The sequence below is a fragment of the Saimiri boliviensis genome, chromosome 3 (assembly GCF_048565385.1).
Source record: "Saimiri boliviensis isolate mSaiBol1 chromosome 3, mSaiBol1.pri, whole genome shotgun sequence".
NCBI classification, from domain to species: Eukaryota; Metazoa; Chordata; class Mammalia; order Primates; family Cebidae; genus Saimiri; species Saimiri boliviensis.
Window position 1 is genome coordinate 23,802,501 of NC_133451.1, and position 24,707 is coordinate 23,827,207.

Consider the following 24,707-nt stretch of genomic DNA (forward strand, 5'->3'; position numbering starts at 1 on the left):
GTTTTTCTGGTGTAAATTCTGTAAGTTGTGTTTTTCAAAGGTTTTCCCACAGCATCTCACTTATTGACTTTATTAGCATAAATTTGTTCACAAGACTTATCTTTTTGATTAGTATAGGATATGAAATAATGTGCCCTCTTTTATTTCTCATATTAGTAATTTTGATATCTCTTTATTAGTCTTGCTAGAACTTTATCAATTTTATTAATCTTTACAAATAATCCACTTTTCATTTTTAAATTTTTCTCTATTGTTTATCCATTTTCTATTTATTAATTTATGTTCTTTATTATTTATTTCCTTTTACTCACATTGGATTAATTTGTTCCGTTTTTTAGCTTCTTAATGGTTAAACCTTTTGACTTTTCTAATGTATGCACTGAAAGTTATGTGTTTTCCTCTAAGAACTGCTTTGGTTTCATCCTCTATATCTTGATACATGTTTTCATGTCATTTCATGTAGAAATATATTCTAATCTCCCTGTTGTTTATTCTTTGGCTCGTAAGTTATTTAGAGGTGCATTATTTAATTTTTAAATATTTGAGGATTTTCTACATATCTCCTTAATTTGTATTTTGCCTTCATTGTACTCAGATAACATACTCTGAAAAGTTTTAACCACTTTAAATTTAATACAAACTTATTTTTAGCCTAAGATAGGATCTGTTTTGGTTAACATTCCATGTAAAATTGGAAACATATTTATTGGAACTACTGGGAAAATACAAGTTTAGTGATGTCAGTTAATGATGTTGATGAAATAATAACTGATTATCTTGTCTTTGCCTTCTATCAATTAATGAAAAGGTATGTTAAAAGTGTCCAAGTATGACTGTTGTTTTGTTTATTTCTGTCTTTAGCTTTCAAAATTTTTGTTTCATTTATTCTGAAGTTTTGTTGTTGGATATATAAAATTAAGAATTATCATGTTTTCTTGATAAATGTGCCTTTTATCATTGTGAACTGTCCAATTGCTGTGACTATCTACAGAAGTAGCTTTTGCTTTGACGTCAATTTTTGGCTGATGTTAATATAACGATGCCCTTCTTCTCCTTACTGTTTCCATGGTAAATCTTCCTTTCATGCTTTTACTGCCAGTCTGTCTGTGTCTTTACATTTGACATGTATCTCTGAGAGGCAGCAAATAGTTGGGTTTTGTTTTTTTATACAATCTGAGAATGGCTGAATTGTCATTTTTCAATGAGCTGCTGTTCTTCTCGTAGAAGAGAAATATTTTTCAGGTTAGTATCTCCACGAAGATAGAAAGATAAAATGTAGATAAGCAGTCTGTGAGTTTAAAGACAAATGTATTAGGCCATTTTTGCATTACTATAAAGAAATACTCAAGGCTGGGTAATTAATAAAGAAAAGAGGTTTAATTGGCTCATCTTTTTGCAGGCTGTACAAGAAGCATGGTGCTGGCACCTGGCTGGCTTCTGGTGAGGTCTCAGGGAAATTTTACTTACGGTAGAAGTGAAAGTAGAAGCAATATGTCACATGACGAGAGCAAGAGAGAAATAGGTGAGGCGTCATACACTTTAACCAGATCTTGCATGAACTCACTCAACACAAAGGGAATTGTGCTAAGCCATTCGTGAGGGATTCGTCCTCATGATCTAATCACCTCCCATCAGACCCACCTCCAACCCTGGGGATGACATTGTGACATGAGATTTGGAGGGAACAAATATCCAAATCACATCAACAAATAAGAGATCTATATCCAGCCAACTTTACTCATTATGTGACCTGTATGGTCCCCAGAGGCACTGAGCTTTTAATTTCTGTGGTAGTAAATTTGAGATTTTCTAGCTTTGAGGGAAAGAACATAAAAAGGAGATGATAGCTTCAGCCTATGCATAGACATTTTCTTATAGAAATAGCTATTCTGTCTCTACAAATACATTTTAAAAGATGTTGAAAACCTATACTTGTGTCTAAATGATGAATATGTTCATGAGTGAAAAGATAACTTTGTTTTGGTCACTAGTGCCCAACCAATAGATCAGAGGTCGCTGATCTATTAAAACTTGTCTTCGTAAGTGAAATCAAGCAGTTGAGCCAGTAGTTGGATTCCATCTTTTCTGCAATGGCTTGGGGTGGAAACAGGCCAACAAGAGAGAAATTCCTGCTTTGGTATAACAGTTTGGGGGAGAATGACCAGTATGGTAAGTTTCTTCTGCTAAAGTGGACAGAAGTTGGAGAGATATTCTAAAAGTTCATGCCGTGGTCCCAGGCTAAAGCTGCCAACAGCTCATACCGGTTGAGTATCCCTTAGCCAAAATGTTTGGGACCAGAAGTGTTTCGGATTTTGCATTTTTTCAGATTTGGGGATATTTGCATATACATGATGAGTTATCTTGGGAATGGAACACAAGTCTAAATGTGAAATTTATTTATGTTTTATGTACACCTAATACATATAGGATGAAGGTAATTTTATACAACTTTAAAAAGTAATTTTGTGAATGAAACAAAGTTCGTATGCGTTGAACCATCAGAAAGCAAAGGTGTCACTCTCTCATGTTCGTGCTCAAAAAATTTTAGATTTTGGAGCTTTTAGGATGAAGGATGCTAAACCTGTATTACATCCCTTCTGTGCAGAGGATGTCTTAAGACTCAACCGTATTCCTTCTGTATTCTCTAGAAGGACAAGATGGAGTTGGCACAGCTGGGCCTTGGCCCCGAACACTGTGAGGAGGTGGGCTGCTTTATACGACTGCTCCAAGTTTCTGTGAAGTGAAATTCAAAATCTATTACTAGAGCAACAACACAGAATCTTCTAATCTTCCAGATGCTGATTCTCCTGTAGCTGCTCCTCTTTAGGCAACCTTGGTGGGTGATGGTGATTTGGGGACTGTGATGGAAGCTATGACCCATTTCATTTCAAATCATCCCTTAAGATTGGCCAGAACCATCCTAGCTTCCTTTCCGAGTGAGACACGTGGCTGCTGCCCTTTTGCCTTCCCTAGGCCTTGTATCTGAGGCTTTTTGAATCCTGTCAGCATTTAGAATTCCTAATTATTTTTCTAAAATAAAGTCTGAGTCAAGAGGATCTCTCTTCCCTCGACTTGTCCTTCTAACGATTGTCTACAGTTCTAAGGGTAGTCTGTCTAACCTCCCTCCTCAGAGTCTATTCTCTGCAGGTGACAACGTTTGTGCATTTCGCACCTCTCCTTTGAGATTTCCTGTCCATCTTTTCCATTAGTTTGTTCATTCTGGGAGCATGGAGGCAAGGAGCTGGGCCAAGCTGGCTTTCAGACTGGGGAGAGTACTTGTTCCTCATGGTGAAATTACAGTGTCTCTGTGTGACAGGGTAAGCAGGGGACAGGTGAAGAGATGGTCAATGGAGCCTTGGAACTAGTGAGATTGAAGGCCAGCAGCCCAAAAGGCTTCAAGTGCTTCCTCTTCATCTCATGGCGATGACAATGGAATAACCAATTAACCATTTTAGATCTTGGTTTCCACCTATAAAATAGGAGCATGACACTGGGAAGATTCTATGCTCCCTTGCACATATGTCTCTCCAAATAGAGTATGAGCCCCTTGAATTGAGGCTATGATTTCTACATCTTCATAGTCATGGTGCCAGTATAGGGTCTGTTACATAATTGCATTAGCTGGGCATAAATTTGGACGCTAGTAACGGAAACCCATTAACAATACAATGTGTTGAGGCTAATTTTCTTCTATTACAAGAAAGATTAGAGCTGCGCAGGTGTCGGTTAAGGTGTTCGGTGAGGTCTTTGAGGACCTACGCTCTTTCCATCCTTCCTTTTGCCATGCTGGGCATGTTGGCGTTATGTTCTCATTCTTGTCATTGCATGGACCCAAAGTAGCTACCACATTGCCAGGAATTACACCCACATTGCCAGGCATCACACCCACATTTTAGGCAAAAGGAAGGGGGAAAACACCAGCCGTTTCTGCCTTTTATACAGAAAGAAAAAGCTTTTCTCAAAGGCACATCTGTTTATGTTTCATAGGCAACTTGCTGGGTCACATGACCAATGCCAGATGAAAGGGATTCTGGGAAAGCAAATGTCTGGCGTTTCAGCTTTTTGGGAAGGAGAGAGTAAGAATCAGGGCGAATATGGCTGTTGAACCCAGTGAATGTTAAATAAATATAATTAGAAAATAAGCTGGAAAAGTCTTCTTTTTTTCCCAAGTAGAGTGTACCATGACATCATTTTGAGGAAATAAATATTAAATTGGATTTGCTTTTAAGTTACTATGCTTCTCTCTATTATTATTATTATTATTATTATTATTATTATTATTATTGCCATTCCTGGTTGTAGTGGAGCCATGCTGTCTTGTTTCCTTAAGGCAAAACAGAATTGGCCCAAGTTTTCTCATGGTCATGGGACAGCAAGTAGAACTGGAGGGAGAGACTGAGTTCATGAAGAACGCAGTGTGAAGGGATTTAACTCTGGTTGTTTTCCTGAGAATATTTTACACACACTCATCTTTGGATCAGAAAAGGCATTTCTTCTGTGTTCTACCACTGGTCATTCTCTTCATGTGGCCTCATGTGTAACCTGTTGAGAAATTACTGGTTCTGACTGGTTTTCATTACTTTCTCTTCATACCCGCTGTCCCAGCATTTAAAGGGGAGGGTTGACATGTTGACAGTGAAAGCAAATGTGCCAGAATGGGGCATGGAATAGCGCGCCATCTCTCCTCTTCACTGAGGAACAGGACTAATAACACAAATGAAGAGGTGTACATACATAAAGGGTGCACGTCCCTGGTACAGAAGAGGCACTTAGTAAATGTTAGATGTGATTGAGACAGGGCCTTGCTCTGTCACCCAGGCTGGAGTGCAGTGGCACAATCATAGCTTACGGCAACCTCCTAAGCTCCAGCTATCCTCCCACATCAGCCTCCTGAGGAGTTTGGACCACAGACATGTGCCAGCATGCCCAGTTAATTTTAAAAAATGTTTTGTAAAGATTGGGGTCTTGTATGGTGCCTAGGCTGATCTTACCTCAAGTAATCTTCCTGCCTCAGCCTCCCAAATTGCTGAGATTGCAGATGTGAGCCACCATGTCTGGCCTGCTATCTTATTTCTATTCATAACAACGATGCTTCTTTTCTTCCTGCCTACACTGCCAGTGAGGATCCACTTTTCCCGTTACTCAGATGTGTGTAGATAAAATGAGAAGATCCAAGTTTGAACTGTGCAGTTCCCTGGTTTTACTTTAACTTCCCAGGGGAGCTTCTGGGAGAACCCCGGGCAGGCAAAACATACTGTAAGATTTTTCAGGCGTGTTTGAAGTAATCTGGTTGGGTAAACAGTAATCACACAAAACCTGGCTTTCTAGGGAGGTTAACCTGAAACTTTAATTGTTTTCAGAAATTTTCTCCTTAGGGTAAACACTCTATTTCCTGGCAGAATTTAATTCTATCAGTTTTCTGAACACAGGAAAAGAAGGCTATTTACAACTCGTATACTCGTATTCCTGCACAAAACGTACGAAGTTCTCTAGCAGAGAGCTCTTCCACATGGGTAGGAGGAGTGCTTTTCCATGCATTTCCTCAAACTGCTGCTTGACAATACTCATCAGACTTTCCAGTGTATTCTACATTAACAAATACGAAAAGAATAAGAGGTCAGTGGTCCAGTGTCTCGCTTGCATGGCAGTCACTGATGTTATGGAGATCGCTGTGAAATGTGAACGCCTCTGACTCCTCTCTTACTTGCTTCTAATTTTGCTCTCATCTTTGCCTTAGGTTAGGTGGTAGTAAAGCATAATGACTAAGAGTGAGTGTTACAATGGTAGGGGGTGAGAAAAAGGCAGATTTCCTCTAGAATACCATCAAAATGGAAGTAAATCTCAGCTTTAGCACCAATCCTAGAATACTGGAATGGAGACATGCTTTCTTAGACCTTAAGAGAAATAAAATTAGGCTAAGTGAAGAAAACGCCATTTATAATAGTAGCCATGCATGTATATGATTATAATTTCAAGAACTGAATGAAAATATAAATGTTTTTAAAATGGGATGAAGCTTTCACAATAAGCAACCAGAATGTTGCAGGGTGGGGGTAGGGTGGCCGGTGGCGTCTTGAACTCTGAACGCTCATTAGTCAAGGACAACTACGCCCACCAACAGAATGCAGAGCTGAAGATTGAGCTGCTGGTGCCTGAGTTCTCAGCGGGTCAGAAGGAAGGATGGTAGGGCGGTAGGGCTGGTCTCTGACTTCTGGGAAGTCTCCTTATCTCACAGAACCCCTGCCCCTGGATAAAGACCATTAGTTTGAGTTCTTCCAAGATGAATCTAGGAAGCTCTTGCTGGTAACTAGTTCACTCAGCCTGGGGTGGGGTCCAGAGATTTAGATTTTTTTTTACAAGCTTTCCTGCCATCAAAATCAGTGTTTAGGACCTCATGAGGCCCTCTTCATTCCTCCGTTGCTATGCTCCCCACTCTGCAATGGTTGCATCTATTGACATAGCTGTCTCCGCCCCCCCGAGTATGAACCCAGAAGGCGACTCATGTAGCTCTGGGTGTCCGGCACACAGCATGGTGCCTGGAATGGATGAGCACCCAATAAACGTTTGTTGAAGGAACGCGGGAGGACGGGAGGCCAGCTAGCAGGCCGCCTGGTTTTGCCCACATGGACTTTTCTGGGAAAGAAGAGCTTCTATTTTTGGAAAGGGCAGCTATGATTGAGGAAAGTTCACAGCAGCCAAAGAAGAAATGACATTGGGAGGGAAACACTCCACTTCTCCCAGACCACACATTCTTTTAAAAGACTCCTCATCTCTTTCATAACAATGGTAACCACCATGGCAGTGATGATTATGAGTGCGGCTGGTGCCAGGCACTGTGTTCTCACTAGTGAATGACGATCTCATTGCATCTTCACGCTCTTGCGGGGAGGGACAGCATCACACCCCCATTTTACAGATGATGAAAACGAGGCGCAGGGAGTGGTGCAGCCGCTGCAGGGGTACACAGATAGGAAGTGACAAGCCTGGGTCTCTGCAGCCTGAGTGTGTCATCACGACCCACCTGCTGCTCTGCTCTCGCAGGCACGACAGCACAGCTCCGGAGCACACGCCACGCACATTTGCAAGGTGCTCATTTCCATGCAGCAAAAATAAGTCAATAAGTTATTGACTTAGAGAAAAACAAAGGGCCTCTCAATAAAGAGGTCATTGTCCACCTCTCCAAACAGGCGATTTTCTTTCTCATTTTTATTCCCCTGCTGTGTGCTGAAGGTCACTGACTACAGGCCGGTGAAGTCATGGAAAGGAATCCTTGGCCAGGGAACTCAGAAATGGGAGGGGCAGGGGAGGTGGGGACAGAAGAGGAGGAGGAGGAGAAGGAGGAGGAGGAGGCGGCTAAGCAATTCTACAGCGAGGGACAGTCCGGCCTGCTTTTCCTCCCTCAACCGGCCCAACCACCCGCCTCCGTCACGCTGACCACTCCCCTGGGCTGGCCTCCTGCACCGGGCGCTAAACAGCCCAGGCTCCGGGGACAGCCAGCGTTCCTGGCCGGCTGGGTGCAGCTCTCTTTTCAGGAGAGAAAGTTCTCTTGGAGGAGCTGGAAAGGTGGGTGCTAAGTTGAGGCTGATTTTGTTCTTCTCGGAGAGCGCTTATCGAGTCTGAAGCTGGGTTGGGGCCACGGGCCTTATCTTGGGAACAAATGGGATGATCATCTTGGGAGGGAGACGCACACAGGGAAAGGGCTTGGCCGCGCTGCGCGGTGAGTGGGGAGGTGGAGGGACGGGAGAGGAGGGCACTGTGGAGGAAGAAACCGTTCCTCCTGTGGAACGGCAAAGACCAGTCCAAGAGGACTTCAGTGTTGGGAAAAAGGAATCTGGAGGGACTAGAAAGGGGGCCTCTCCAGATGGTACACGGCTTGGGTGTCAGGAGAGACTATGGGACAGCAGGTACTGTAAAAAGCCTTTCCTCCTTAGGGAAACAGGGAAGCCCTGGTCAGCTCAGGCTCCCAATGAGAGCTCCTTCCAGGAGTGAGCCCAGCGATGAAACACACCCAACGCTCAGGAGGGGGTTCTTTTCAGTTCCAAACTCAGGAAGGAGATAAAGGCTCGATGCCTCCATTTGGTTCAGGATAAGGCCCCTGATAAGGGCCCCTGTCCCCTTTCTCTGATAACCCTGTCCTCCTCTCTAGATCCATATACAAAGGAGGCCCTTCAAAAGGCACTTGGTCATCCAGGGCTCAAACTGAGCAGGAGGCTGTGGGAGAAGAATGAGGCTGTCTCGGGGGGAAGAGGTGTCAAAAGCTTAAGAAACAAGAAGTCAGAGTTTATCTGGGTTTGAGGGAGAATTTTTTTGCTCTTCTTCCTCCTCTTCCTTCTTCTTATTTTATTTATTTATTTATTTATTTATTTATTTAACATGGTCTCATTCTTTTTTTGTTTGTTTGTTTGTTTTTTTGAGACGGAGTTTCACTCTTGTTACCCAGGCTGGAGTGCAATGGCGCGATCTCGGCTCACCGCAACCTCCACCTCCTGGGTTCAGGCAATTCTCCTGCCTCAGCCTCCTGAGTAGCTGGGATTACAGGCACGTGCCACCATGCCCAGCTAATTTTTTGTATTTTTAGTAGAGACGGGGTTTCACCATGTTGACCAGGTTGGTCTCGATCTCTTGACCTCGTGATCCACCCGCCTCGGCCTCCCAAAGTGCTGGGATTACATTAACATGGTCTCATTCTATCGCCCAGGCTGGAATGTAGTGGCATGACTATAATCACGGCTCACTGCAGCCTTCACCTGCAGACTCCACCTCCTGGGCTCAAGCAATCCTCCCACCTCAGCCTCCTGAGTAACTAAAACTACAGGCACATGCCACCACACCCAGCACATGCCACCACACCCAGCTAATTTTTTTTTTTTTTTTTTTTTTTTTTTTGGTAGAGACAGGGGTCTCCCTATGTTGCCCAGGCTGGTCTCAAACTCCTGGACTCAGGTGATCCTCCTGCCTCAGCCTCCCAAAGTGGTGGGATTACAGGCGTGAGCCACCATGCCTGGCTCTTCTTCATCTCCTCAGAATATTTATTATGCAAGCATTCTTGAAAAAGAAAGCTCATGGACACACCCAGAACAATCTGGTTTTGCTCTACGCTTTTAGGGAGAAACTCTGTAGGCAGCGGAGCCTTTCTGAGTGGCAGCCTGTCTTAGGAAGAGGTGTTTTTGATGATGGGGAACTTCAGGTCCAGGTCTGGTAGGAAAGTTGCCCCATTTCCCGCCGACTCACTGGGACTTAGGGGTGGTAGCACCACATTGGGTCATGTCATTTAGGTGAATCCTTGGACATCACTTTCTCTGCTTCTCCCTCTTTCTGGATACTTCTTGGAGCCTTTCTAGGGAAGCTCCTCCTCCCAGTGTCCATAGCATCTCTTAGCTAATGGTCCTAAAATCTCTACCAGCAGCTTCTCTCTGATAGCTAAGAGCTGCCATGCACTGAGAACTTTCTTTGTACCAGGTTCTATGCTAAGTGCCCCAGATGAGAGATATGCAGTATGGTGCCTAAACCCTGGGCTTCCAGCAGACATGCACTTTCATAGCCTGCCTTCAGCTCCTTATTGAACGTGTCACCTTGGGCAGGACACGTGCCTCTTTGTCTCAGTTTCCCATGCTTTAGAATGGGGATAACACTGAATAATGTTCTTGTGAGGATGCAATGAATTAACCCATTCACAGTGCTTTTAACAGTGTCTGGCACCTGTGTTCAATAAGTTCTAGCCATTTGAATTGTCTCTTTTAAGCCTCACAGCAAGCCTCTACAGTCTAAAGTCCGTATTAGTACCCTATCTGCAGATGAGAAAACAGGTTCACAGAGGAGAAGGCAGTCTACAGTCTGCAGTCCAGCATTTCCTCTGCTATTCAGCAATGAAAATGATAACAGCTAATACTTAGGCCAGGCGTCCCCAAACTTTTTACACAGGGGGCCAGTTCACTGTCCCTCAGAACGTTGGAGGGCCGTCACATACTGTGCTCCTCTCACTGACCACCAATGAAAGAGGTGCCCCTTCCTGAAGTGCAGTGGGGGGCTGGATAAATGGCCTTGGGGGCCGCATGTGGCCCGGGGGCCATAGTTTGGGGATGCCTGACTTAAAGCAAGTGGCAGCGCCAGGCTTTGGATTCATGAGGTGAGTTCTAGAATCCATCCCTTTAATCACCACACTAAATTGCCTCTCTGAGATGGTTATATAAAGCATATCTATTCAGTCTCGAAGTTTTTAAATGGCACCAGTTTGGCGTTGGAAATGCAGTTGACCTTCAAGGCAGCTCTTTGGAGGCAGCATCCGTCCCTCTGGATCAATCCCTCTGGACATACCTCAGTGGTTTGGCTGGCCTTATTTTACCCGTAGGGAACCTGAAGCCAAAAGAGCATCAGTAACCCCATGAAATCACAGCTAGTATAGGTTGGAATTGGGATTCAAATCTGTACCTGACTTTATACTTTATAATTCCTGGCTGGGCCTCCGGTATCTTTTACGGCATCAGAATTAATTTTTTCCTTCCTTCCTTCCTTCCTTCCTTCCTCCTTCCCTCCCTCCCTCCCTCCCTCTCTCCCTCTCTCCTTCCCTTCTCTCTTTATCTTTATCTCTTTCTTGTTTCTTTCTTCTTCCTTTTTTAAAATCAAGCTCACAGAATCTGAATCTCTTGGGGTGAGGCCTGGGCATCTGATTTTTAAAAACCAGAATCTGATGTGCAGTCAACACTGAGAGCCCCTGCCAGCTTCGCCTCCTCTTCCAAGTGCCAGAACCAAGTTTCCAACTGTCTGCCCACCTGTCTCCCCACCTGGGCATCCTCCGGCATCTCACCCTCTGGAGACTCTGGCTGGACTCATCCTCTCTCCCTTCTTCTCGGGACCAGTCTCTCCTGCTGGGAACTTGGTCATCCGCACTGTGCCTTCACCTTCCCACCTGCCAGCGCCGCCCGGCGTGCTTCTTCAACCCATGCCTCCTCTGCGTGCACTGCCTCCACTTTGGTAAAAGCCTTCCTTTCCTGCTTGGGTTACTACAGTGCCTCTTAACTTGTCTCCGTGCCTCTATTTCTGCTTCTCTGCCTCTCCCTAGGCTACTCCCATGCTTCCTCCCCTTTTCTCTTCATCCCAAAGTACAGCCCACATCCTTTTATCTGTAGAACTTAAGGAACCAAAGACTACTTCATCACCCACTTTTCTTCTTAAAAACTTCCCACTGCACTACCTGCTGAGATGGTCTTCCTATCCAACTTGGCTGGAAAACTCCTACCCATCTTGTGGAATCCAGTTCAAAAGTCACCACCTCTGAGAAGCCTCCCAGAGGCCCCCAGGGAGATGGGTACTAGGTACTTCTCTGTCCTTCTCCAGCACAGGCCCCATCCTCAGTCCTTGGATTGTGCTCGAATAACTGCATGCCAAGTCTGTCCTTCGCTGAACTGCTTATGCAACAATCACATATTGTATGTCTCCTATTGCCAGGTGTGGGCCCAGGTGCTGGGGATGAATAAAATAGTTTCTGTCTTCAAGAAGCTCCAAGCCGGGCGCGGTGGCTCAAGCCTGTAATCCCAGCACTTTGGGAGGCCGAGGCGGGTGGATCACGAGGTCAAGAGATCGAGACCATCCTGGTCAACACGGTGAAACCCCGCCTCTACTAAAAATACAAAAATTAGCTGGGCATGGTGGCGCGTGCCTGTAATCCCAGCTACTCAGGAGGCTGAGGCAGGAGAATTGCCTGAACCCAGGAGGTGGAGGTTGCGGTGAGCCGAGATCGTGCTATTGCACTCCAGCCTGGGTAACAAGAGCGAAACTCTGTCTCAAAAAAAAAAAAAAAAAAAAAAAAAAGAAGCAGCAGCTCCAAGTCTACTGAGAACAGGGAGAAGTCACTTCAGGAAGAAGGCGTAGCACATGCAAAGCCCAAGAAGGCAGGATGGAAGCCTCAGGGATGTCTGTGCGGGAGGGTGAAGGAAGAGGGTGACAGGAGGCCAGGCGAGAAGGGGAGGGAGCTGGTCTGGAAGGGCCATGAGACACCCCTCATGCTCCCTGAGACCCCTCCCTGGTATGGAGACGGGACTGGAAAGCACCATGATCCTTTGTGACTCAGATCCCTGTGGGTGTCTTCAGAGTGGGTCTCACCCATTTTTACAACCACAGCACCTGGCCCACAGCAGGCCTTGGGACAAACGTTTGCAAGAATGCATGCCCACTGGGTCAGGAAGCCCCTTGGGGTCTCGGGGGTTGGCTCTGCGACGATGGGGTCCCTGAGATTTCATGTTTCAAGGGACTAAGCCTCACTCCGTCCCCGCCTCGGCGGGGGCGTCCCGCAGGTGCCCGACCCGGCCATGCTGGTGCTGCTGTGTTCCTGCCTGCTCCTGGCAGCCGGGGCCTCGGACGTCTGGATAGGAGAGGACCTGGCAGAGCCCAGCTTTGACTTGGTGGAGCGGATCCGAGACATGCACGCCAAGATCTCGGAGATCTGGCAGAAGCTCACGCAGCGGCGGGACGACGACGACACGCTCCACGCCACCTGCCAGGTGCAGCCCTCGGCCACGCTGGACGCCTCGCAGCCCCGGGTCACCGGCTTGGTCCTGTTCCGGCAGCGCGCGCCCGGCGCCAAGCTCGAGGCCTTCTTCGACCTGGAGGGCTTTCCGGCGGAGCCGAACAGCTCCAGCCGCGCCATCCACGTGCACCAGTTCGGGGACCTGAGCCAGGGCTGCGATTCCACCGGGCCCCACTACAACCCGCTGGCCGTGCCGCACCCGCGCCACCCGGGCGACTTCGGCAACTTCGCGGTGCGCGACGGCCGCCTCTGGAAGTACCGCGCCGGCCTGGCCGCCTCGCTCGCGGGCCCGCACTCCATCCTGGGCCGGGCCGTGGTGGTCCACGCCGGCGAGGACGACCTGGGCCGCGGCGGCAACCAGGCCAGCGTGGAGAACGGCAACGCGGGCCGGCGGCTGGCCTGCTGCGTGGTGGCCGTGTGCGGCCCCGGGCCCTGGGCGCGCCAGGCGCAGGAGCACTCGGAACGCAAGAAGCGGCGGCGCGAGAGCGAGTGCAAGGCCGCCTGAGCGCGGCCCCCACCCGGCGGCGGCCAGAGACCCCCGGCGCCCCCCTCTGCCTTTGAGTTTCTCCAACAGGCACCCTCCACCCTGGGGTCTCACCTTCGCCTTTGCTGAAGTCTCCCCGCAGCCCTCCCCACCCAGGTCTCCCCTATGTGCGCCGAGACCCTCCACCCTTTCCATCCCGAGAACCGCCCAACCCTTGGAGCCCCCCACTCAGTGGGTCGAGGGCCTCCATTTGTACTGAAACACCCCGTCCACGCTGACAGCCTCCTAGGCTCCCAGAGGCCTCGTTCCACCCGGATCCTCCTTCCCCACCCCATAAGCCTTGAGACCCCACCTCTAACCCTCCTTCCCCACCCCATAAGGCCTGAGTACCCGCCTCTGACCCTCATCCCCCCCCACATAAACCCTGAGTACCCGCCTCTGACCCTCATCCCCCCCCCACATAAACCCTGAGTACCTGCCTCTGACCCTCCTTCCCCACCCCATAAGGCCGGAGACCCCACCTCTGACCCTCCTTCCCCACCCCATAACCCCATAAGGCCTGAGACTGCCAGGCCCACTGCCCGGCGTCCTGAGCTGTTTCCCATCCACCGCCACCCCACTGAGAGCTGCTCCTTTGCGGGCATGTTTGGCAGTCTTCATATTGCACATTAAAAATTCAGCAATTCAGTACTGCGTCGGGGCCTTGGTTACTTTTTTGTTTGTTTTAGGCTTCTCTCCTAGGCTCAGCTGTTTTTGTTTGTTTTTCCTTTTTCCTTTTTTTTTTTTAAGTGGCAAAGATATCTCCCAAATCCCTGCAGGACTTGTCCTGATCCTCTGCCCCCACCCTGCTAACCCTGATGGCAACAACGCTCAGCCACTGTTTGTCTTGCCCTTCAGTGTGGCTCCAAGAGGAAGATCACCAGAATCACTCAGAGAAGTTAAAAAATAAATACAGCTTCCTGGGCTACATCCCAGAGCTGTGGAATCCAAAGGGAGAAGAGAAAGTTTATTTGCAGCAAGCTTCCAGATGATTCTGACACGGGAGACTCTGGCCTGAGGGGAGGAGGCGTTCTATGTCACCTGGGCTGGTGGCTAGTCACGTCTGCCTCTGAGGACAGCGTTAGGTCCATTTCCCAGATGTCAGAGACAGTGCCAGGGAAGCCACGTGACTGGAATGGTGGGGTCGGAATGTGACTTTGTTAGCATCCAGCAGGACCGAGATCAGAGGCAAACAGAGGCAGTGGGATGGAAAGACGGCTGATTTTGATGAAGGCTTGTTGGGAGTTCAGCTTTCTGTTGAACTGTATAATCTATAACCAAGCTAGAACAGTCTTGTGTATACACCTTCATTCACGGAATAAACGTACTTGCGATAACTTTTTAGCCCCCCAGGGTAGCCTCATTTCCCAGCCGTGGCTTTTCCGCCCCGGTTACTGGGAGGCAGCTTCCATCTCTCCGACTCCCAAGGCAGTGCGTCAAACTGAACCGCAGCCAGAAACCTGTCCCCAGGGGCTATTTTTACCTCTAACTAGGACTAACTTGTTATTTAAAAAATTTTCCTTGAACCCAAGTGACAAGAGGAGAGAAAGGCTATTGCCTGGTGACTTTGCTCCACCAACTGGTTCTTACTGGTTTGAATACTAACTCATACTGTAAACAACAGCACTGAAAGGGAATGAGCAAACAGTGTCTCTTAAGTCTTCCGATCCTGATCTCAAATATTCCCCAATTACAAGTTGCCACGAGGCAGCAATTACATGGGGGCTCAGGATGGAGAGGATTAAAATCCCCAGCACCCATCTTCTACTCTGCTGCCTGGATTATGGTGAATTCAGGATCATCAAGAAAGGTGTGGACCATTTTTTTTTCTCAGAAGGAGGCTGATGCTTCTTGTCAATTGCATTCAGTTCTTAGTGTCTCTCTTCACAACCCTTGACTCCCTAGACAAGGCTGGAGAGACACCCTAGCAGACTCACTCCATTTCTGTTCTGGGAATAGGATGGATAAAATATCCTATGGGCCTCCAGAGCCAAAACCCAAACCAAATAAACAAAACAAAACAAACCCCCAAAACAAAAAATCAAAAAACAAACAAGAAAAGAAAAAACAACCCAGGAAATAATAAGAGGACAAATTACAGTTAATTGTAAGGGCAAAGATATGCATATAGCATGATGGTTAACAGGTCAGATTCAGGTAGAAAGCTCCATTCGAACCCCAGCTCTGCCACGCTTACAAGCTGTGTGACCTGAACAAGTCCCTTAACCTCTCTGAGCATGGGTAAAATAAGATCATCATACCAGATTGATCTGAAGATTAAATCAAGTGTTATTCATAAGAGGTGCATAGCATAGTATGCACAACAAATAAGGACCTAATAAGTATCTGATTAATAACAATGGCTAAGATTAAAAAAAATAGCTACTACTAATGAATAGATGGGGCTGCCTTGTAAGGTGGTAAGCATCAAGCAACTAGGATTCAAATGAACGAAAGTTGCTACTTCTGAGGTTCTGTGAAGGATTTCTGCATCCATTGAGAGACTGGATGACATGAACTCTGCGATCCCAGCTCTTGTGGGGAGGGGACCTAGGATGAAGGGAGGATTGTGGGTCATAAAGGCAGACATCTGGTTCTTGGCACAGAACCATATGTGTGCCACCAAAGCCACCCACCGGACCGCACTTGGCCCCTGGAGTCTATTTTTACTTCTCTCATCTTACAGATCTATTTTGTTAATCTCCTTATATTTGCTGTTTTGACTTCACAGCCAGCTTGCTAATCAGTTTGCCTATTTGACTCACAGGGTTTGCATTTGTCACTGGGACTGAAACACACGCTTGTTTTGATTTCTTTTTGTAAAATTAGAAGCGTTTGATGTAATGACTCTACCTAGACACAGCTGGTAAAGTGAGAATAATGCTCAAGTTTGCACAGTTTAAACACAATGTAGACAATAATTAGAAATGCTATCTTTAGATGTTTAGGATAAGCTTTTTCTCAGAATTGCACTGATTTTTTTTTTTTTCTGAGTGGGGCTTTTTAGTGCGTATATACAGAAATACTAAAAACGTAAGAAAATAGAGCAAATCAGTGAGTGCTTTGGTCAACTTGAAAGACTGCAGGAAATAAACCAACTGATTTTAGATCTGCCTTTTTTTGACTGAATACATAAAATCTTTACATTCTCCATATTTTTCATGACTACCATATGATCAAATAGTTTTAGGTGACAGATTGCAACTGGTAAGTTGCTGCAATATGCTAGCAGTCATGGTCAGCCTCTGCTTGCCCTGTGCTGAGGGTGGAATATGAAGCAAATAATAAAGATAATTAATCACCTCTATCAGGAAAATTGTCACATTTTTATTTCAGGTAACAAAAAAGATATAGTTATGATACACAATGACCAAAGAATCGAATAAAGCAAGTTCTGCAAATGAATAGAAGGTATTCTTTCTTTAAATGAAACTACAAAATAGCAGCTGGTTTTAAAAACAAAGCCAATTGTTTTACACTTACTAGGCTACCACTGGCCTCTACTAAGATCCCCAAATACATTCCTCAGCTCACATAGATTCCAGAAAGTCAAACTTTTCAATATTGTGCACACTTTCCCTTTGCATCCAAAAAAATTCTCATTTAGTAAAGTGGTAATATGAAATGTAAAGCAGCATGTCCAGATCTATCATTTTAAATTGCCTTCATGCTGTATCAACTTGTTTGGTGGTGTTTTTGGAAGCAACCACAATATTGAGAGATGGGTCTTTCCTATTTTTTCTGCTTCTTATTTCTAACTAGATTCACTATGGAGCTCCCAATTGCATCTCTCTGAGCTGTAAGCTTTTCTCTGTTCAGGAAGACACCTGGAAAGAAGGGAGTAAGTACATTAGTGAGTTGGGGGCAATGCTTTGGCCTTTTGACATCCTATGTAGTCTGAAGGGACTCTCACTACTGCCAAGGAGGAGGAGTGTTTTAAATGGAGGCTTCAGAATGAAAGCAGAGGAAGAAGGTGCTCTCTTTTTCAGAAAGAAGTAGGGTAGAGGTCGGGTGCAGTGGCGGCTCATGCCTATAATCCCAGCACTTTAGGAGGCTAAGGCAGGCAGATCACGAGGTTGGGAGTTCAAGACCAGTCTGGTCAACATAGGGAAACCCTCTCTCTACTAAAAATACAAAAATTAGCTGAGCATGGTGGCGCATGCCTGTAGTCCCAGCTACTCAGGAGGCTAAGGCAAGAGACTTGCTTGAACTCGGGAGGCAGAGGTTGCAGTGAGTTGAGATCATGCCAGTGTACTCCGGCCTAAGTGACAGAGAGAGACTCTTAAAAAAATAAATAAAAAAATAAAAAATAAAAAAAGCTGGACAGAGTGGCTCATGCCTGTAATCCCAGCATTTCAGGAGGCCAAGGCGGGCAGATCACAAGCTCAGGAGATCAAGGCCATCCTGGCTAAGACAGTGAAACCCCCTCTCTGTTGAAAATACAAAAAATTAGCCAGGCGTGGTGATATGCGCCTGTAGTCCTGGCTACTCGGGAGGCTGAGGCAGGAGAACCGCTTGAACCCAGGAGGTGGGGGTTGCAGTGAGCTGAGATCATGCCACTACACTCCATCTTGGGTGACAGAGTGAGACACTGTCTCAAAAAAAAAAAAATTAGTAGGGTACTAAGCCATCCACAGGGCTATGGGAAAACAACAAAGCCAGGAGGGCACCCCATTTTTTTGGAGTGAAAACCAAGAGGGGCAAAGGCATGCTGTAATTTTAAAGAGACAGGGAAGACACCTCCGTGAGTAAGTAACTGGTCTTTGCCCTTTACTGGTCCATTCCTTAGAGAGGAGACAGAACTTTCCATGCCATATGGTGAACTGGGGTGCAAAGGCTACCAGTAGGAATAACACATCAAAATATTTACTCCAACAGATGAATAACTGATAGCAGAGCCCTTTTCTAGAACTTTGTATCATGATGGTGGTGCATGTTTGGGAGGCAGGTCCCTGAAGAGAAGCAATGATGGACAAACTCATTTTGCTTGCTTAAGATTGCCAAAAGACGGAAGGGTCCAGCCAGCATTGAGCTGAAACCATCAGGAGCCTCTCTGCCAAAGAGGCTTTGGGAATAGCTGCGGAAGCAAGAGAAAGAAGGGGAAGAGGAGAGGAAGGTGGGCAGAGAAGGTGTGGAAAGAGGAAGAGCAAGAGTGAGGGATGAGAAAAGCCTGGTTAGAAAAACCAATCCATTTGTAGGGCCTTAATTAAAAGAAGGACAAATGCTCATATGTAAAAATCCACACCTAGAGGCTCTCAGGTACAGAGCGATCACAGGAAAGGCAGGGTGTGCAAACAAGCTTTCATTAAGAGACCTGTCAGCTCTGTTTCATTTCTCCAGACTGCTCTGCATTCTGCTGGCAACCCGGCTGGAAAAATAATGGAAGGACAAACACGCCTGAAGAGACAAACAAAGGTGGGAACACTCCACATACAAAACAGGACAGGTGAGAAGGATGCCAGGGAGGGGACGAGATGGCATTTTTCTGAGCAAACAACCACAGCCCCTCCCCTTAACTCCAGCCTCATCAGAAACATGGTTTTCTGGCTTTTCATGCAGCAAAACAACAACAACAACAAACCCCCAAAAGACATGGGGTTCAGAGACAACACCACTGGTTGTCTATTCCCAGATCTCTTACACATCCCAAGATATGATACTGTTTTGGTGTTCAGGCTTTTAGAGTCTGAATGTCTAAGGACAGGGCCCTTCTTCAGTTCTTAAGGGTGAATCTTGGTGAACCTAAACGGATCATGGTAATGCCATCTCCCTTGCTGAGGACTGGTTAAGACATCATCATGTGACATCATCATGTTATAAGGTCACGTGGGACAAGCCCCAGGTGATCATTCTGACCAATCAAATGTGATAGGAACTGGGTTTTTGCTCTTGAAACACACACATGTATGTGGGAGAAACTTCCTTCTGCCTTTGAACAGGTGCATCCATCTCATTATCACGAGAAAGCAGCTGACACAGCAGGAGGAGCAAGAAGATGAAAACTAGAACCTTGATGACTTTCTTGAACGTACAGCCCTGGAATGCCCTACTTCCGAAATTCCTGTTATGCAACAGAATTCATTTTCCTACTGTTTGTTTCTATAAATATGGCTTGGAGCTGAGAGGACCATGACTGATGCAGGGTTATCTAGCGAAGTAGGGGAAAGAACGCTGCCCCCTAAACGATGATCCTAAAAAAGACAAAAGACAGCTGTAAGTGACTGCAGAACTCCCCTTTAATGTCTATGGAAAAGAAGAACCATATTGGGCCATTAATGTCTGTAGAACAGAAGAACCATATTGGGCCGGGCGCAGTGGCTCACATCTGCAATCCCAGCACTTTGGGAGGCCAAGGCAGGAGGATCACTAGGTTAGGAGTTCGAGACCAGCTTGGCCAACATGGTGAAACCCTGTCTCTACTAAAAATACAAAAATTAGATGGGCATGCTGGCATGTTCCTGTAATCCCAGTTACTCAGGAGGCTGAGGCAAGAGAATTGCTTGAGCTGGGACTCAGAGGTGGAGGTTGCAGTGAGCCGAGATTGCACCACTGCACTCTAGCCGGGGTGACAGAGCAAGACTCTGTCTCCAAAAAAAAAAAACCACATTGGATGGAGAAAGCAGGGGCAGGACACATGTGTCACACATCCATGGGGTGTTATCATGGTTACATCTGTGACAGGATCAACTTACTCACTGGCTCTCATTTCATCTAATAACATAAGACCCTCCTAGCTGACTACATGACTACACACAGTTTAGGTTACAGCTCCCTATGACTGCTGCTCCTGCCCTCACCCCAGATTCTCTGGGACTCACTGCAGTTTTCCTGACACTGATGGAATGTGCTGGAGTCTGTTATGAGCCCTGATTTTCAGAAGGTGCTGAACAGGCCCTGAAGAGGTGCATCTGGCCGACAGTGTATCAAAACCAGAGTTCTGCAGGGTGAGATTGTTCCTTCTATTATTATTATATTAAATTTGGCTCTGTTTTCCGTTGGTGGCTCTGGCATCCTACGCAGTAGTGCTGAACATTTGCAGGCAGTTAAGGCCCAGTCCAGCAGGAAGAATGATTTCTGTGACTGCTGGTCTGTGCAAGCCCTCCAGCTGCAGGAGCAGCCTCCCTTGAGGAGAGGCTGTGGGGGTGGGCCTGGTGGAGAGGGGACAGGCTGGGACACAGAAGGATGGAACATTAGAGCTGGTGGTGGCCAGGGGTCAACGGTATGTCCTTCTCACCAGGAGCAACAGAGCCCGGACAGCAGCAAGCTCCCTTTTTGACTGAAGTAGTGGGAGGCCCAGCCAGTGCGCATCAGACAAAGGACTGGGTCTGTCTGGGCTGCACCTGGGCCTACTTCCAAGGAGCAGCACAGAAAGCGATGGGGCTCCCATTCTGCTAGCAGAAGATTCCTGGAGATGCAATCTGGGAGGGATGTATCTGTGTGGCTGGCCCCTCGTGTCCAGATGTCACATCTTAGTGCCACAAGCCTGGTATAAACATCGAATTTTTAGGATGCATTTTCACTAAGAGAGGCTGCCATTCTGGGAGCCTCTCTTTTTCCTGCAAGGAGGGTCTCTCAAAGGAGTGATTCTGGTTGTCAGAGGCATTCTGAGCTTTGGGATCTCGTCTCAGGCTTTCCAGGGAAGGAAAAAGCTATGGCTGGATGATCTTTCAATTTTCTGCAGTGCTGGATGCCACCTAGAAAACCTAATTTTTATCCAAAAGGAAAGAACCAGCTGGCATTGACCGTGGCCTCCTTTCTCAACCCCAGATTGTGCCCGTGGTGCCACAGCCCCCCTTGCCAGGCTCCAGTGAAGCTGTTTTGTTTTCTTCTCTCTTTCCCTTTTAAGGTCACAAACTCTGTGTCTGGTCTTTAAAATTCCAATACTTGGTGGCACAAATGAGGCAGCCTCAACATTGATGAAGGAGTGAAGAAGGGTTTGGAAGTTCCAGGTGGTCCAGGAAACAAGACTGGCTCCTGGCAAGTGGATCTCTCCCAAACCTAAATTGGCCATACGATCCCAGTGTGAGACAGGTCGAATGCAGAGAACAAGGATTTCCAGGTTGTAGCTCTCATCTCATCTCACCTCACAAAAAACCAGATCACCACTGGGAGTCCTGATCTCCAGCGTTTACAAAAGCCCACCCCTCCCAATCACTTCAGATCAGTAAATTCTCCAGATTTACAAGCTGGAAAAAGCTCTGGCACTCACCACACAGGCCTCAGCAGGGGCCGTAGATCAATCCAGAAGCCCAAACTTCTCAGCCTGCTCAAGTCCCCTTCCACCTACCAGTCTGCCCCACGACAGTAGTGCCGTGGGCACAATGCCAGGCACACCCATGCCAGGTGGTCCTACCGGGACCTAACTTGATGGGCTGCAAGGACCCTCTGGACACATCCTGCTCAATGACACCTTCCTCTCCAGCTGCCTAACCTTGACCAAGTCAGGGACCTGATTAAAAACCCCATCAGTTTCTAGCTCTTCCTGTAATTTTGATTGACGGCATGAAATGCTAATACAAAAACATCTTATCTCTGATAAAACAAAAGCTGACAGAAACACGGATGCTGCAAACCAGCCATATGGCGGGCACAATTCCTGGGCCTGGCCCTGTTCACAGTAGCGCTTTTCAGCAGAGAGATGACGTGGAGAAGCTTGAGGACCTCCATTTAATAAATCAAACTGTACTGGCATCATCAGAATATTCATAGTTTGCGACAGGATCAGAGTGTTTTCTCACTTGCAGACTCGGAGGTGTTTCAGAAGGCAACGTGGGCACACCGTTCTGATGCTTCCTTCTTGACCCTCTCTGGGGCTTTCAGTGTGTCACTGTGTCAGATCCCTCTCCCCTTCAGGTTTTCACGGCGCTCCTTGTGCCTGTGCCCTCTGGGATCCCTTCCCCATCTTCCAGTGCGGGAGCCTCGGCCGCTGGCTGGCTGGCCTCGGAGTGCAGGTGAGATGTGGGGAGCCCCCCCTGGGCGGCCAGGCCCTGCGGGGCTGGCTCCGTCTCACTCCTCTGACCCTCTATGGGACTCTCTCTTCCGACCTCTTCCAGTTCTGCAGCTGCCTGTACCTTTGTCAGTTTAATTATTTCCCTTCCAAGGCTGTTTACTTCTTCCTCAGAAGGTAACTGGGGTAACGAAGAATGCAAGAGCTTGCTCTGGTTCCCGCAGCTCTGATTTGGTGGGGAATTGACAGTGGGCCTCCCAGCATCCTCAGGCGCTGTCAACGCCTCAGCAGCGGCACAACTTTCATCTCCTTCTTGCTTCTGAGCCTCGCCTGGAAACAGAACGAGGACAGCATTAAACCTCTGGCAGCAAGTCAGCCCTCACGGCCCCTCTTCTACCAGCCTCCCGCCCAGCCTGCCGGCACGGGGCCTCTGAAAAAGAAGGAAGACTTTGTTTTGACTCCCTGTGCAGAGGGCACTGGAGCCGAAGGGGAACATAGGACCCAGGTGAGACCAGCGAGCATGCACTCTAGTGATTCCTGCATTATTAATGGAGGGCAAGGGAGCACTTGGGCCATGTCATAATCCATTCTTTCCAGACACCCAGTCAGCTTCTGTTCCATTCTCTAATGGCTGCTCCTTGTGCCCATTAAATATTTAAATTGAGGACACAGGTTTTGTTGGTTCTGCAGCTCAGAGCTGGGGCTCCATAGTAATGAAAAAAGGTTCCGGCTGCATTGAGGGTGGGAAGCGGAAGGGCAGTTCGGGAAGGATTTCGGGTCACCCTTTCTCCACGATTCTCCACCAGCATCTCATTCCTTAATGCAGACACCTGATGTTCCTCAATTTCAAATCAATTATATGCAAATGCAGCTTCAAGCCCCCTCCCCTGTTGAGCTGTTGTCCCTAAACCCCTTCTCTATAGAATGGACATTCTAGCACTGCAACAGGAAGGACATGGGAAAGAAAGGGGAGCCCCAAAAGGGCTGATGTCCAGCCCTCATCTCCCTACTCACTTGCTTGGTGATCGGGATGGGACTCTCTGCTGCCCCTTCTGGACCAAACCGGCAATGGTTGCTCGGCATGAGTGGAGAGCAGAGTGGTAGAGCGAGTGCTTAGTACCTGGCCGGGGGCATTCCACAACAGACACTGAGTTTCCCCAGAAGCCAATTTCTCCTCAGCCCTCAGGCTAAGCAGTGAAGAAACGTTTGACAGAGCCACAGTGGGGCTAGGTTTAGCCTGGGCACAGGTCCTGGACCAGGAATGAGGGGCCCCCAGGAACACTTCCTGACCGCTGAATGGCACCACAGGAGAACCCTACTGTATGTAGTTGGGCTTGCCATCAGATACGTGCAGGTGTGTTTCCAGGCTGTGAGTGGGACCATGGGGAGCAGGAGAACTGCAGCAGGTTAGAAAGGATGGTGAGCGTCATCTGGCCATGCCTTTTTCCTGCTTAAAACCTTCTGCTGGAGCCTTGTCACTTTCAGGATACATTTCCTTTTGCTGAGGCCCTGACAAGGTCTTGCTGATGTGCTCCTGTTTCACTCTGCAGCCTCATTTCCCACAGTTCCATCACACGTGTCCTCCCAGCCATGCCACGCGCCCATTAGGTCTCCATAGGCACTGATCAGTTTCTCCCCTGCCTTAAATAAATCCTCCCAGCTAATGCTTGTTGGGTGCTTTTCCATGTTAGGCACTGCACTAAATATTTGACGTGTTTATCTCATTCTAAATTTAAGTCCATGAGAACAAGAGCCTCATCTGACTCATCCAGTGTCTGACACATTCTAAGCATTCAAAAATATTTAAAAAATAGTTCCCTTTCTTTTATAAATGGAAGTAGAATATACATGAAAAGAAGTGCCCAGAACTGAAGTATCCAGCTGAATGAATTTTCACAAAGCAAATTCACCCACATAAGCAGGATGAGAAACAAAATATTACCAATCCCTGCAAATACTTCCTAGTCCAATACTCCTAGACCCCCTTTCTAGTCACTTCTCTTCTGCCAAGGATAACCACTAGGCTGTTTAAAATGCCAAAATGCAATCTGCCTGGTCCTTGAACTTTATATCCAGGAATCTTACTGTGCTGGGTCCTTTTGCTTCACATGATGTTTGTGAGATTTACCCATGTTTTTGAGTACAGAATTTGTTTATTTGAATGCACCACAATTTCCAACATGTATGTAAATGTTGAATGAAAATGGGCAAGCCGGAAACAGAAAAAGAGAAATGGAAAGCAGACATATTAAACAATTCACACCATCACTCAAAAATGCAGAAATCTAAGTCACAAGGAGATGTAGTTTTTTCCTCTATCAGAATAGCAAAAATGAAAAGGTTTGACAAAGCTCAGTGCTGCAAAGGACACAGGGAAACAGGTACAGTCATGCATTAGTACAGAAAATAAAAATTAGTAAGACTCTTTTGTAGGACATTTGGTCACTATCTGCTGCAACTTTCACCATATTTACCCTTTGACCCAGGAATTCCATTATTAGGAATCTACCTATGGATATTAGCCCGGATATTGGAAGACACATTGTTCTTAGATACTCACTGCAACACTGTTTTTAATAACAGGAGTCTGGAAAAATCCAAGTGCCCATCAACAGGGAATTAGGTATACAGATTTACTGGGCGAGTTGTGAGATTCTTTCTGATAATATGCACTAAAAATGGAAGGTTATCTCTGGAAAGGAGACTGAGGACCA

General features: G+C 46.9%; 2 protein-coding genes and 1 pseudogene across 4 annotated transcripts in view; 1 reads left to right on the forward strand and 2 right to left on the reverse strand.

Annotated features, from left to right (window-relative positions):
- Positions 1-7,355: 7,355 nt before the first annotated feature.
- SOD3 (superoxide dismutase 3) lies at positions 7,356-13,694 on the forward strand. Of its 2 annotated transcripts, none has more exons than XM_039468591.2 (2): positions 7,356-7,563; positions 12,291-13,694. In XM_039468591.2, the coding sequence occupies exon 2, from the start codon at positions 12,306-12,308 to the stop codon at positions 13,026-13,028; it is 723 nt and encodes a 240-aa protein (XP_039324525.1). In that variant the 5' UTR covers positions 7,356-7,563; positions 12,291-12,305; the 3' UTR covers positions 13,029-13,694. The 2 variants fall into 2 exon arrangements, with proteins under 2 accessions (XP_039324525.1, XP_074252062.1); XM_074395961.1 differs by lacking the exon at positions 7,356-7,563 and adding an exon at positions 7,730-7,904.
- A 1,887-nt stretch (positions 13,695-15,581) lies between these two features.
- LOC141583978 (zinc finger protein ENSP00000375192-like) lies at positions 15,582-17,856 on the reverse strand (annotated as a pseudogene).
- Positions 16,354-24,707, reverse strand: part of CCDC149 (coiled-coil domain containing 149) — a 112,942-nt gene continuing 104,588 nt past the window's right edge. For both annotated transcript variants that reach the window (XM_039468503.2, XM_039468504.2), the window contains one exon: positions 16,354-22,323. In XM_039468503.2, coding sequence (XP_039324437.1) covers positions 21,896-22,323 — 428 coding nt within the window. In that variant the 3' untranslated portion in view covers positions 16,354-21,895. The remainder of the gene's footprint in view (positions 22,324-24,707) is intronic.